Source organism: Tyto alba, unplaced genomic scaffold (genome assembly GCF_018691265.1).
Source record: "Tyto alba isolate M040663 unplaced genomic scaffold, T.alba_DEE_v4.0 Super-Scaffold_44, whole genome shotgun sequence".
NCBI lineage: Eukaryota > Metazoa > Chordata > Aves > Strigiformes > Tytonidae > Tyto > Tyto alba.
This window is the reverse complement of record NW_024881320.1, coordinates 3121063-3133983: the sequence shown is the minus strand read 5'-3', so window position 1 is coordinate 3133983 and position 12921 is coordinate 3121063. Positions and strand designations below refer to the sequence as shown.

The window sequence follows — 12921 nt, the reverse complement described above, 5'->3', positions numbered from 1 at the left end:
ACAATTGGAACACAGTTAAAGAAGCAGTGGTACAATATTCTGCACGTAGATAGTGCTTTTTAAAGTTGTTCCTACCATGTCCGTTAGTTGATCCTGCATATTTTTCAGTTCTGCTTGATGTATCTTGAGAGTTTCTTGCTGACTCTGCTCAGCTTTCTGTGTTGTTTGCTCCACATTTTCCTGAAGCTGAACAGCCTTTTCATTTGCCTTTGTAAGCTCAAGTTGTATTTGCTCCAACTGCCTAGAAAGACCAAATAAAAGAACATTACTTTTGCTGACAGCACAACAAGCACAGAGATGAAAGACTCTAAATTATACTGAAGTTCTATGTTGTGTCCAAGCATTTAGAAAGAGATTTAATTATTTAACATACAGAGAATGTTCTGGTAAATTAAATCTACACAGTGGGACTGAGCACTCACTTGTGTGCAGAGTGACACAGCTGCCAGTTACTTTGCCCCCAGTCTGGTAAAGGTAAAGAACAACTATTCTGCATACAATCTTTACTTGAAACAAAACACATTTTCTCTTGCTAGACAAAAATGTGACCCAAGTCTTTTATGTATCTAAATAAACCAAGCTTATCAGGTAAACAAATAATCATGAAGCACAATCACAAAACACTCTAGATTTTTAAAAGGTCATTTACTATGGGCAATGAGAAGCATGTAACATAAGAATTTTAGAATTATAAATATTAGATGCTCTTGAAAACACCCTGAGGAAACTGTTTTGATTAATTTAGTTTGATAGAATAAGTTCACTTGTCATATCAATGTGACACTCAGGAGCATCTTGTTCAGATATTTACACAAAGATAAAATGGGAAGCTGGGAGTGCAGGACTAAAGAATTCATGTGAAAACATTCTGCCATTCTGACTGAATACCTTTCTTTTAGTCGGAGCTCATCATTCATTTTTGTAAGCTGGGCAGAGCTGTCTCCTGAAGACTTCATGATCTCTGCAATATCATTTTCAAGTTTGGCTTTAGATTCAATCAGTTGCTGTTCTCTCTCTTCTCGCTCCTTCAACTTCTTCTCCATCACTGAGCAAGACAAAGGTTGTTAGTCTAGTGAATTTAAGAGAAAAGGTATGCACAGACTAGCTAGAAGATAGTAAAGAACTATAAACAGAGCAATATTCATGCTACAGACCTTGCAAATTACCTCTTTAAAGTAAAAAATTATGATTGTTTGAACTTTGAACTGTTAACCGTAGCAAATGGTTAAGAATTCTTCAGAAATAGTAAAAGAGCAACTAGTCAAGAAATTTTTCTTTCAGAAGTGAGTCACAACTTCAGGCCATGAGAAGTGGATGAGTTCTACCCATACCAGCAGGTAATCAAGCAACATAGTAAGAGAGATATGCACATCTTACAGGTGAGACAACTCACCAGCTATTTAGTAGAGCAGCGGAAGACAAACAATGCAAGCAACATGAAGCTACAGTGAAAAAATTACTCAGGCCAGAGGAGGCACTGCCACCAAGGTCAAGAGCAGCCCTGGGATGACTTCTACAGTGCCAACAGTGCCTTGAAAGTCTTGCTTACTGGGTACATAATCATTCTTAATTTCTTTCTATGTTGGTTTTAAATTGACATGTACAACTAGAAAGATACGGCAAGACTCCCTCCTATGAGATAAGGAGAAAGAGACAACCTGACTAGTGTACGGTCTTTTTGATGTCCTTAAAAAGAAAACACTACTTATAGACAAGGCTTCTGTGAATTAACTACCTTATGTTTGTAATGCTTCAGGATGGCCCCCAAGCCTTTGTCTGGTATCTGACCATCACCACAGCATCCTTTTGTTGCAACATCAATCAGGAATTTAAGTATTGATTTGGAATACACTCAGCCAGGAAGTCTTCTGCCTCACTGCACTATTTCCTCAACATTATCATCACCCTGCTGTGTTGCTATACATAGTGCCACAAAAGCTGTTTTCTGCCTAGAAAAAGGGCTTTCTTTTGAAGGCATATGCATTTGTGAAAGCATTAGATACTATGCTGTGGCGAGCTGAGCAGGAAGCACATGAAAGCACAAAGCTGCTGCATTTTTCAAAATAATCCATTTTATTACTTCCTTACCAGTCAAACTAGACTTCAGCTGTTCCAATTCTGAAGACATGAGTGCAAACTGCTCTTCTTTTTGGTTTAGTTTTTTTATCGTTTCTATGCAAGCAAAATTTTGAAAACAAAGTTAGTAACTACTTAGATGCAGACAATTCCACCTACTTGCAAGGTATGATACTCTTTGGTAGAGAGGCTGCAAATAATCCTGTCCCTTCCATAGCTGCTGAAACTGCTGTACCACCAGGTGTCAATTTAAAAGCACATAAGAAAAAACCCTTTATTTTGCAGCATTTATCTTCTGCAGCTTTTTAGTTCTTTGCTTAGTTTAGCAGCAGACATACCTTGCATAGTTTGTTGAACATTTTCTGCTTCATCAGCTGCACTAGTAAACTTTTCTTTCTGAAAAATGGATAAAAACCTAAGGTAAGGTTTGGTCATAGCAGTATAATTCAACCACTGAATTTATATTAGGGTTTTTTCAAGTACAAAATAGAACAGTCTTCACTCCTATCATAAATAGATCTGAAGTTTCTGAACTACAGTTTAGCATAGATATATTCGGCAACATAAAGCAAGATTTTCCCTTGCCTTGGTTGCAAGCAAGTCCCTAAACTTTCAGAATAACTTCTCCATCAGCTACTACAGCAACAGAACCACAGCCACAGAGTCCAGTGTGGGAAACGCGATTTCTGGGCTTCTCAAGGCAAGAAGCTATCCACGCTGCTCACCGGCTGCGCAGTGGACATCTGCAACCTTGTGATCAATCTCAAACCAGTGTCTCCCAGCTTTACCAGCAGGAAGAGATGCTAGACTGTGACGAAAAGGGAGGATACTGAGGAAGGTAAGAATTGAGACTCTTCCACCAACTGAAAATATTTACTATGGCCATGGAAGGATTTTGTGACAGGGACAGTGAAATCTAAAAGCATATCTTTTTGTTACTAACTCAGGAGAATCCCACCCAACTACAGAATACTTGCAAACTTAATTAAATTTGCAAAATGAGAAATCAGGTGAAAAATGTCTTCAAAAACCATTTGCAAGACACGTGTATAGTGAATATTAATTTGTACAACAGTTATAATAAAGAGCCATGTGTTCCTTAATGAGTTGTCTAAATTTAAGCTACATGCTGCTTTTGATTTGGTTTAATATTTTATCTAAAATCCATAAACAGATGAGTTCCATTTAGACAAAACACCTGATAACGCAGAACTGAGGTGAAATGCTCCTTTCATTCTGAGATGGATCCTGTCAGCCATGAACCCTTCCCTTCTTTTTCGCTCAGAGTTGGTCCTCAGATTTCAGTTACACTCTCACCATGAAAACCAAAATCCAAAGGATAAAGTAAAAATTTCTGGGTATTACTCACCAAAACTTGAAGTTCCTTTTCCAATGAATCTTTAACTTGATTTACTGCACTCAAGTTTTTCTCAAGGTCAAGAAGCTTTTGCTCTTTGCCCTGCAGTTCTTTGGCCAGATTACTAGCCTAACAGAGATGATGAAATGGAGTAAAATAAAATTACAAACATGAATGAAAAAATAGTAAAATTAAAAATTGAATCTGAAAGAAATAACCATAATATTAAAACCACTGTAAGATGAAAAATAATAAAAAAAAAAAACTGGAGGAAAAAAGTGTGATGTATTAACTGAGCGAAGCTGATTTCCACTGATAACTACATCACAGTACTAATTGCATCTCGGAATATAGTTGAAATAATTAAAATTTAGTTCTCCTGGAATTAATGATGAAAACATTATTTAATGGCAGACATTTTTGAGTATATTCAAAACTTCCAAATTTACAGCATCGGTTTTGCTTCTTTATTGTTTTAACTTTTTTATCTGATAAATTTAGCATTTATGTTTCAACTGGCTATTCAGACCAATACACCTACGAGGATGTAATTTTTCAAAAGGCTCTGTACCACACCCAGGGGTAGTGCAGAAACCCAGCATGACCTCAGAAATAGAGGCAAAGGTCTATAGAAATCTGGTATCTTAGAACCATCTGCGAAGGGTTTAGGAAAGCTATTTCCAGTTACTTTCCCACTACTCTTACAATTAGAGCTCCGGCTTGTCAGGTCATACATAGATTGGGGATGTGGGGGGCCCCCAAAATGAAATGGTATCTTAGCAGCTTTATCCCTAGCTGCAGCAGCAGAACAATTTTCAAGTACTGAATGCCATTCTATCAACTTTAAAGAGACATTTCATCCAAAACCAAGACAAATCTTGGTAAAATGTATCACATTACAGCCTGTGCTTCACAAATGCTGTGAAACAGTGCCTAGCAACATCACCGCATACCCTTGTCTTAAAGAAAATTTCCACCGGGATCTTTTTTGCTTTCTTTTGTTTTTAATAGCCTCTTCCATCACCTTGTTTGATGAGAGGCAAGATAGTGAAGGTGCAGAGGAAACATTTCCCCATTGAGCCTCAAGTCACTTTTTGTCTGAATACCTCCACCACCAAAGGTTAAAGATACGTGGATTCTTCTCCCAGATATGCCAAACTAACTTTCCCGTAACATAAAGCTTTCAGCAGAGGCATGCTGAAGCTTGCAGCAAGAAAACGCAGAAAGAATTTTTTTTTGTTTTGCTTCGTGGTGCAGACCAAGCACTAGAAACCTCTTTAGAGACAGTGAACCCTTTCTCTAAACCTCCTCAGATGGTACTATGATATGCATTCAATAAAACTATTTTTTTCTGTGATGTATTTGCTATAGCAGATTAGAACAGTACAAATGTAAAATAAAACCAAAATAAAAATAAAAGGATGGATGTTGATACAAACCTTGCTATTTCCATCAACCTTTTCAGTCTCTAAATTCTGAATTTGTTTCTCAGCTGCCTCAAGCTGCTTGCTAAGTTTCTGGATTTCCAATTTACCTTCAGAATTGGCTTTCTGAAGTGCAGCAAGGTCCAAAAGCTTTTCTTCAGCAGCTTTGATCTGTGGTGTAAGACTATCAATAACTTTGGTTTGTTCATTGTACTTGGCTTGCAGTACCTCTAGCTCCTTTACCTTTATTTCAGCTTCCTGTAATTTGTTTAAAGTGTCTTCCATTTCTACTAGATGCTGATCTTCCACACTTTCCAGTTTGGTCTTCAGGCTTTCCAGGTTTTGCTCTTTCTCCTCTGTGACTGCCAGCAGTTTTGCTTTCAGTGATTCAATCTCTTTTAAATGATGGGATTTTTCATTTTCCTGCTTTAGTTTTAAATTCGATATTTCATTTTCATAGTCTAATTTAATCTTCTCAATCTGAGTCTTTAACTCTGCAAATTCTGCAGTCTGAGCCCCTACGCCTTTGCTGAAAGAAACTTTTAGTTCTTCCATTGCTTGCTGATGGGAGGCAATTGCGGATTCCAGCTTCGACTTCCACAGCTCTATTACATCTGAATTCTCCTTGTTGGCATGATCAAGCTTAGTTTTCAAGGATTCATTTTCTTTTGCCATTCTCTCATTTGAAGCTGAAAGTGATTTGATCTCTTTCTGCAATGCTTCTTCACTAATTCCAAACTTCTCTTTCAGTGAATTCATCTCATTCTGATGTTCTTTGCTAACTGCTGCCATTTTTTCTTGCAAAGAACTTATTTCTTGTAACAATGAAAGAGAAGTGTCCACATCATCGATGTGTTTACTAGACTCTAATCTCCCTCGAAGCTCAGCTACTTCTTTCACCCGCAATGCTAGATCTCTTTCTAGTTCCATGATGCGAGATTTTTCAGATACCGTGGCCACCTATGATTAATGGCATTTTAAGGAAAGAAGAAAGAATTATAAAAGATATGTTTAATACAAAGACACTTAGGCCTCACTGAAAAGAAACCACCAAGTGTTGCAAACTAACATCATCAGTGTATTCTTACCAGCATTTTGGATTGCAATAGCTTTTGAGTTTCACTGTCAACTTCTATTTCTATGGAAATTCTAAAGAAACCTGAGAGTAAAAGCAAATGCTGCTTTTACATGGAAGGCTGTGAAACAAGACCAACTGTTGTTTCATTTATGTATGAATTATTGCTTTTTAAAAAAGTGCCCACATTTTTCTATTACATGCATATTACATTCTTTCTAAAGGGGAAACTTATTTAAATTAAGTTTTCTGAAGTTATCTAGAAATAATGACTTGCTGAGATACTTAGAAATCACACTTATGTATATTATCAATGTTTAACAAAATGGTTCTCAGAACCATTTTAAAGCAGACTGAAAAAGACAGAACCCTGAGGTCTTTATTTCTTGAAATAATTGCTTCCAAATTCATCTCATGCCAGCTCTAAGACTGTCAGAGAAAAATACAAACACATTTTTAGCCTACAAATCCTTTGAAACTCCTTCTATATCCACTCCATCATGCTCTCTGAAAAAGTGTCCTCACTTTATCTGAGCTTTCCACTGACTGTTGAAGCAGCTTGTGGTATGGAAAAACATGCAAAGCTACCACAATTATTTCCAATTAGGAAGTTACTGTTTCAACCTCCTTATATCAACATCCTGAAAAAGATATTACTTACCTGCAATTGCTTTTTAAAAGTAGAGTATTGTAGAGTACATTCTTGGTTTTATAGTATTAATCCCTACCTCACCTTCAAGAAAAGCTGCAGGTGTGAGCATGAATGAATATATATATAAAAATATCTATCCTTAAGAACTGACATCTGCTGAAGTTCTGACTTCGGACAATGTATGTCCAGTAATATTTTGACATGCAACAGTATTACTAATGTTACTGGGATATCCATGAAAGGTATCATCAAGGGTGGAAAAAAAAGAACTAAAGAGTCACAGAAAATCATGATTTAGCAAAGCAAGTAGTACAACAACTATTTAAGACCTCAGAAACCAAGCCTCAAACACTAAATTTGTGTTAAAAGCATTGGCACAGTCAATCTTACTTTTTTTGGATTTAATGATCTTTGCTACCTCTAGAAATGAACCACTGAACATTCCTTTATGTCAATTCATGGTCCCATTTCCTACTTTTGACTTGGACTCCAGGATTAATTTTGCAGTTTTAAGACATCTTACCTGAATTTTCCTGCAGAAATGAGTATACATATACAGGCATACATACACACACACACAACACTGAAGCCCAAACTTAATGCTAATTTTTAAAGTGTTGCAGCTATATCTGTAGCAGGTACTGTTCATGGCAAGAGCAGGGATCTGTTTCAGCATGTGTTATACCCAGCAGACTGTGTCATCAGAAATCTTCCACAACACAAATCAGTTTTGTTATTTAAATAGTGAAAACCATTACCCTAGTGTCTTCTAACTCCCTCTGGAGTTTGTCAGCTTTGGTCTTTTCAAAGAGCAGGCTCTGTTCAAGCTCCTTAATGCGGGCATGCTCCAGTTTGGTCTGCGTCTGTTAGTAAAAAGGGAAAGGAAGAGAACACAACGGTGCCACCATCACATGCCAGCACAAGAGGAGGGAGCCACATGCAGGCCGTGCTGCCAGAATCTTCTACCAATGATGAGCAGAGAAGATGCAGTGGATAAAATGAACAGGGAAATGCTACGGATGAGAAAGATGGACTGAAAGTGTAAATGGACTGACGTGTAAAAAAAATAAAAAATGTAAAAAAAAAAAAAAAAATCACAAACAAAGAAATATGAACAAAAAAGTTTCATGCAGCCAAGTAGAAGTTATTTATCAGTACATGAAGTTTTCAGCACAAATTAGAATAGTTATGTAAAAAATATGTATGTGTATATATATATCTACATCTGTTCTAACAGGATGATAAGTCCCTTTCCTTGTGATCCCACTAACTTTTTCTTGGATGTACTGGGCTTATTTTATGTATGATTTAGTTATTAACCAGGGGACAAAAATTCACCACTGAAACTCATGTGACAAAACAAGACTTTTTAAATTTTTTTTTTTTTTTTTTTTTTTTTTAAATAGTAGCTGTATCTCAAGTCTCAGCCACAAAAATCCTTTTGTCCAAGACCTGGGAACATTAAGGTTCATTTGTCACTATGGTAAGTATTATTTGAATAGAAATAAATAAAATGGTTGTCTATAACTGCAGAACCCTTCTAGTTTTTTCCCTTCCTCATCTTCTAGGAAGGAAGCAAGCAACAAGTAAGATTCTCCCAAACCAGGTAAAAAAATTGAATCAGTCTGGTTGGTCTACAGTTACTGAAGTCTAAGTATGTTGAATAAGATGTGGAAGTAAGGGGGGAAAAAAAAAGTAGGATCTTTGTAATTTTAATAAATTCCTGAAGAGAAGAAGGAAGCAAATGAAACTAAGTGAGCAAGTACCTCCTGCCTTTTAGTTACAAAGAGGTAGAATTTTTATCAAGAACACAGAATATTGGATATTCTGACTTGATACCCAGATACTCCCAGAGGTCTGCAAGAGAGCTTGAAGTTTGAGAGATGCAGGTGAAGTCCAGAAGCTAGTTCAAATTTACCCCACACCTCTGAAGTGGGGACAAGGAGGGGAAGAAAAAAAAGAAATATAAAAGAGGTAAGAACCAGGTGCCATGCTTATTTCTGAAGTGTTGAGATATGAGTATTGTGTCAATCTTGACAGGTGACTGTTAGTTTAAATTTACTAAACAATCCAAATTATAAGGATTATGGACGTCTGCTGTTGCTTCACTGTGTCTTTTCCAAAAAGAGGATCTTTTCAGGGCTTGCCCACTTTGAGAATCAGGTGGATGAGAATCAATGACTGAATGAAGTTGAAGACGTGTTTATTAACTGAAGGAGATGCATCCATCAGTCTCAATGAAAGTTCTCCACACAGTTTAAGTGTCACAGTTCATTTACTGCAGAACAAAGTAACACAGTAACCCCCAAACTCTCTGAACTACTATTAACAGAAGAGAGTCCTGCAACCCAAACAGCTGCCCTCTGAGCCCTGGATTGAAAGGATCGAAATAGGCAGGAAGATGTGTGAATAATTCCAAAGCCACACTGATGCCAAAGTCACAGTGCAGCAGTGTGCACACAGCTGGCAGGATGCTGTTGCTTCTCTGATCTTTGCAATATGATATTTAAAAATCCCTACAGAACTGTGTTATTTATAGGGTGACAAGCTGATTAGTACTGCCTCCAAACCAGCTGCAGCAGTTAAAGATCTTATGTAGTCTCTGCAGAACAAGCGGGATGAGGATGAGCCTCTTCTCTTGTTTTCCTTCAGGCCTGTTCTCCAAACACAGTATTCCTTCCAACAGCATCAAGTTATATTCTTTCCCAAAAGCATGCAGACATCTGGCAGTTTAATTTTTAAACATTTTTCCAGCCGAAAACAGCTGGCTCTTACTATGTAGTTAGTAGGTCCAAAATACTAAAATCCACAAACACTAAAAGTTGCTTCATAGACTAGTTTATTTTTTGAAATGCCATAGCAGATTTGTTTCTCTATCAGTGGAAGATCTTCACTGTATATCAGGAAAAAAAAAAAACCATGAGCACACAGATTACTGTTTTTGCCTCCCACAGCTTTTGAAAATGGAACTAACTATTCTAAGGGAAATAACAGTATTTTATAAGTGGCTATAATTCAGTCCCCTCTCTGAGACAGGTTAGTATTAGTTCTGATCCACAACAAAATTGTAAGCCTGAAAAGTAATTTATTTTTAAAAGCTGAACATTCATACCTTCCTTGCTCTAATTCAACATAGGGATCTACTGAAAACCAAGAAACCCCAAACCTGATAGTTGCAGAATTCTCTCTGCACAACTTTGCAAAATATGCTATCTTAAGTTTTTCTATGTTCCCTAAAACACAAAACAGATCATTAATTTGGTAGACATTGCTTTACTACTGCAAAGATCAGATATATGATCACTGATTACTGGGGGTTTTATTTAATCCCATCTCTTATATATTACAAAGGCAAATAAGTTAAAATCTTACCAAAATGGAAATAAAAGATCAAAAAAATCCCTAAACTTCCAGAGGTCTTTGCTAGACACCTTTTCCCCCATTTATGACATGAGGGATTATTCTTCAAAGAAGTCTGATTTCTGAGGGACATGCTCCAGTTTCCCTGAGGTAAAAGTCACTGCAAAATTTTGAATCACACTGATTTCTCTGCAGATCATCTAGAGACAAATGTCTAAATGATTATGTTTCTCTCTGAGAAAACCCAGAGCACAGTAAACTGAGAATAACAGAGTAGAAAAATAAGAATATAATTTGATTGTAAACCTTAACTTGGATGGAAAAGAAAGACAGAGAATCAAAAAACCCCACCCAACAACAACAAAGGAAGCATCTTCACCTTCTCCAAAGCTTCAGAGCGATAGGGAAATGGGACAAGCCTTACTCTGCCTTGAACCTTAAGGAATTCCACTTAAATAAACTTCAGAGACCAGTCACCAGCTGTTTTCAGCACTTGCACATTCTAGCTACTCTTTCATTTCAAAATAAACGTTACTGTTAGGTTATCCATCTATAGGTCAAACTGTGAAATTGTGCTGAAGCCATAAATGCTGATAATCAGTTCCAGGATAGCAGCAAGATGACCTTCACTCCCTTCGTGCTGGGATAACAATCACAGAACACAACTGAGATTATGAAGCATTAGCCTAGAAACTAAGTGATCACCCACTTCTCTCCTTTAGAGAGTGAAGATGTCAATTTTTTATGGAAAAAATAGAGTAGGGGAATTGGGAGTAAAGATAGGATTAAACAAGGAGTGCACAAAACAAGAGAAAGGAAGGGCACATGCAGATTTACTTCTAACACACCGTGAGCCCGATTGGAAGCATAGAGGAGACCCAGATCGCTGAAGTAGCTTCGCAAAAGGACCACCTAAGAACGCACAGCAGGAAACCAGTTTTAGTCTTGAGAACTTCCTATCTGGGCTGGGGATGCAGCAGAGGAGGCAGCCTGGGATAAATTTTCCTGAGTCCAATCAGAGAGAGGGCTTTTAAATTCCACTATTCTGAGCCATGGAAGCAAGAGGGCTGCTTAAACGTCTTGTAAGACAATTCCTATTATCCAGTAGCATATTTTTTCCTACATAATTCAAAGAAAAGCTACATGAAGATACAGTAAAAACAGACACCTTTGCACCCTAATTCCTCGGATATTTTTAATCATATTTCCCCTTAAGCACTTCATGCCAAAAAAAAACAGAACAAGTAAGGGGAGGTAGGGAACATACCGATTTTTTTTTCCTCAGAAAAATTAATCGGCTACTTGCATACTGCATCTATTGAACAGCAGTAGGAGCTCATAGGAAAGCACGCAGAATTTTGTGAAGAAAGCAACTAAAATCCTACATTTAAATGAAAGACATTTAAAGATCCTGGACAGTCTTTTTCTACAAGCTCCTACACTCTTCAATTAGTTGCAAAATTTTTGACCCTAAGAATTCTAATGACACATTCGCCCTCTCTTCAGTTAATGGGTATTACAACGTTTAGTCATTACACACATTCTTTTTGAAAAATGTTGTAATTGCTCTGAAAGCAACATGCACACAAATACTAGAGTCAATGTTTCAATAACAGATTATGCAGTTAGTGAATAAGTATAAGCATTTTCTGCACACAATCTGTTAACATGGGATGTCTCTGCACATTTAAGTGCCCTCTTACATTTTCTGGGTCTTCCGAAATCTGCCTCTTTCGCTATCAGTAAAATTAAAAAAACAAACAAACAAAAATATTTCACCTGCAGACTTAGCACTATCATTCCAACATAAACAACAGTTTCATTATCTTGAATTCAGCTTAAACTCTTTAAGTTATGCAGCTTGACAAACCAGAGTCTTTAAGATGGTTTGTCATGACTGTCGACTGATTTAACATAAAATAAAAAATTAAAATTTTCCATGGACTAAACAATAAAAGGAGCATTCTATGAAGAGTCTAGATAGGTATCTTAAAATGAATGGAAGACTAAAATAAAAGAAATGTTATATGAAATGAATAATTTTCATAAGGCTAGCACCTTGATCATAACCGGTTTACAGGAACACGAGTTTATTAAGTTTGTACTTTATGCTGTGCAAGAAGTTCTAACATTTTTCTCATTAAACAACAAAGTAGAATAAATAAAAAGTACCTTGCTTTTTAATTTTAAATTTGGGATAAAAATTGGCAGAATTCAAATATCTAAGAGTAAACCTTATTCAAAGTTCCTTATTCTGATTGTGTAATAGCATACTATGTTTTATCCCAACATTATAGTTATAAAATCAATAAAAATACAAAAATTGCACACATTAATTGCTGTTTAGATTTTGTGTACAATAACCCTCAGGACAAAACATTATTTGCTAATCAAACTTCCCTAAGGAAAGCACAGAGATTATTCAAAAAATTGAAGACAAAGAGGACTAGTCTTCAATATTAATTTTCAAAGGCATAAATATTAACTTGCAATTTCATAATTTCAAAATGATTTTTTGGTGGTGGTTACTTTTAAGCAATTTCAGAAACATTGGTAAGATATAAATAAAGTATCAAAAAGTAGAGTTTTCTCTGAATTAATTTAATTACTCAGAACAACTACAGCCATTTCACAGTACAACCCTTTCTAAAGTGTGTAACTGAATTAAGGGTGCAATCCTGCAGTTTCAGGATGGGTAACTTGCTCAAGAACTGCAGAACTGGGAATCGCTTTTATGTGCTTTGCACAGGCCTGGTGTTGCACCTATTAATGATTCCTGCCTTTCTCTTCTAGAGAGCAGCACACTTAATCTGGACTGCATTTCTGTGTCCTACTATATATCCTGTTTACAAAGCTGGAGATATTTTACCTCTAGGTCTCCTTTGGTAATGGATTCTTCTTCCACACGGAACTGAAGATCTTCAACTTTCCTGTGGGGACAATTAATTAAAATTCAGATAACTTTGAAAGAAAATGC

The 12921-nt window shown here is 36.5% G+C and overlaps 1 protein-coding gene across 12 annotated transcripts in view; it reads right to left on the bottom strand.

The window, feature by feature from the left end:
• The window catches only part of CLIP1 (CAP-Gly domain containing linker protein 1), a 59314-nt gene that overhangs the window by 24765 nt on the left and 21628 nt on the right, over positions 1-12921 (bottom strand). For 4 of the 12 annotated variants that reach the window (XM_033008184.2, XM_033008185.2, XM_033008186.2 and 1 more), the window contains exons 7-15: positions 12814-12874; positions 11648-11680; positions 7343-7447; positions 4873-5817; positions 3446-3562; positions 2415-2472; positions 2089-2172; positions 889-1045; positions 76-241 (exon numbers count right to left, since the gene is read on the bottom strand). In XM_033008184.2, coding sequence (XP_032864075.2) covers positions 76-241; positions 889-1045; positions 2089-2172; positions 2415-2472; positions 3446-3562; positions 4873-5817; positions 7343-7447; positions 11648-11680; positions 12814-12874 — 1726 coding nt within the window. The remainder of the gene's footprint in view (positions 1-75; positions 242-888; positions 1046-2088; positions 2173-2414; positions 2473-3445; positions 3563-4872; positions 5818-7342; positions 7448-11647; positions 11681-12813; positions 12875-12921) is intronic. The other 8 variants (XM_033008188.2, XM_033008189.2, XM_042805207.1 and 5 more) reach the window with 6 other exon arrangements.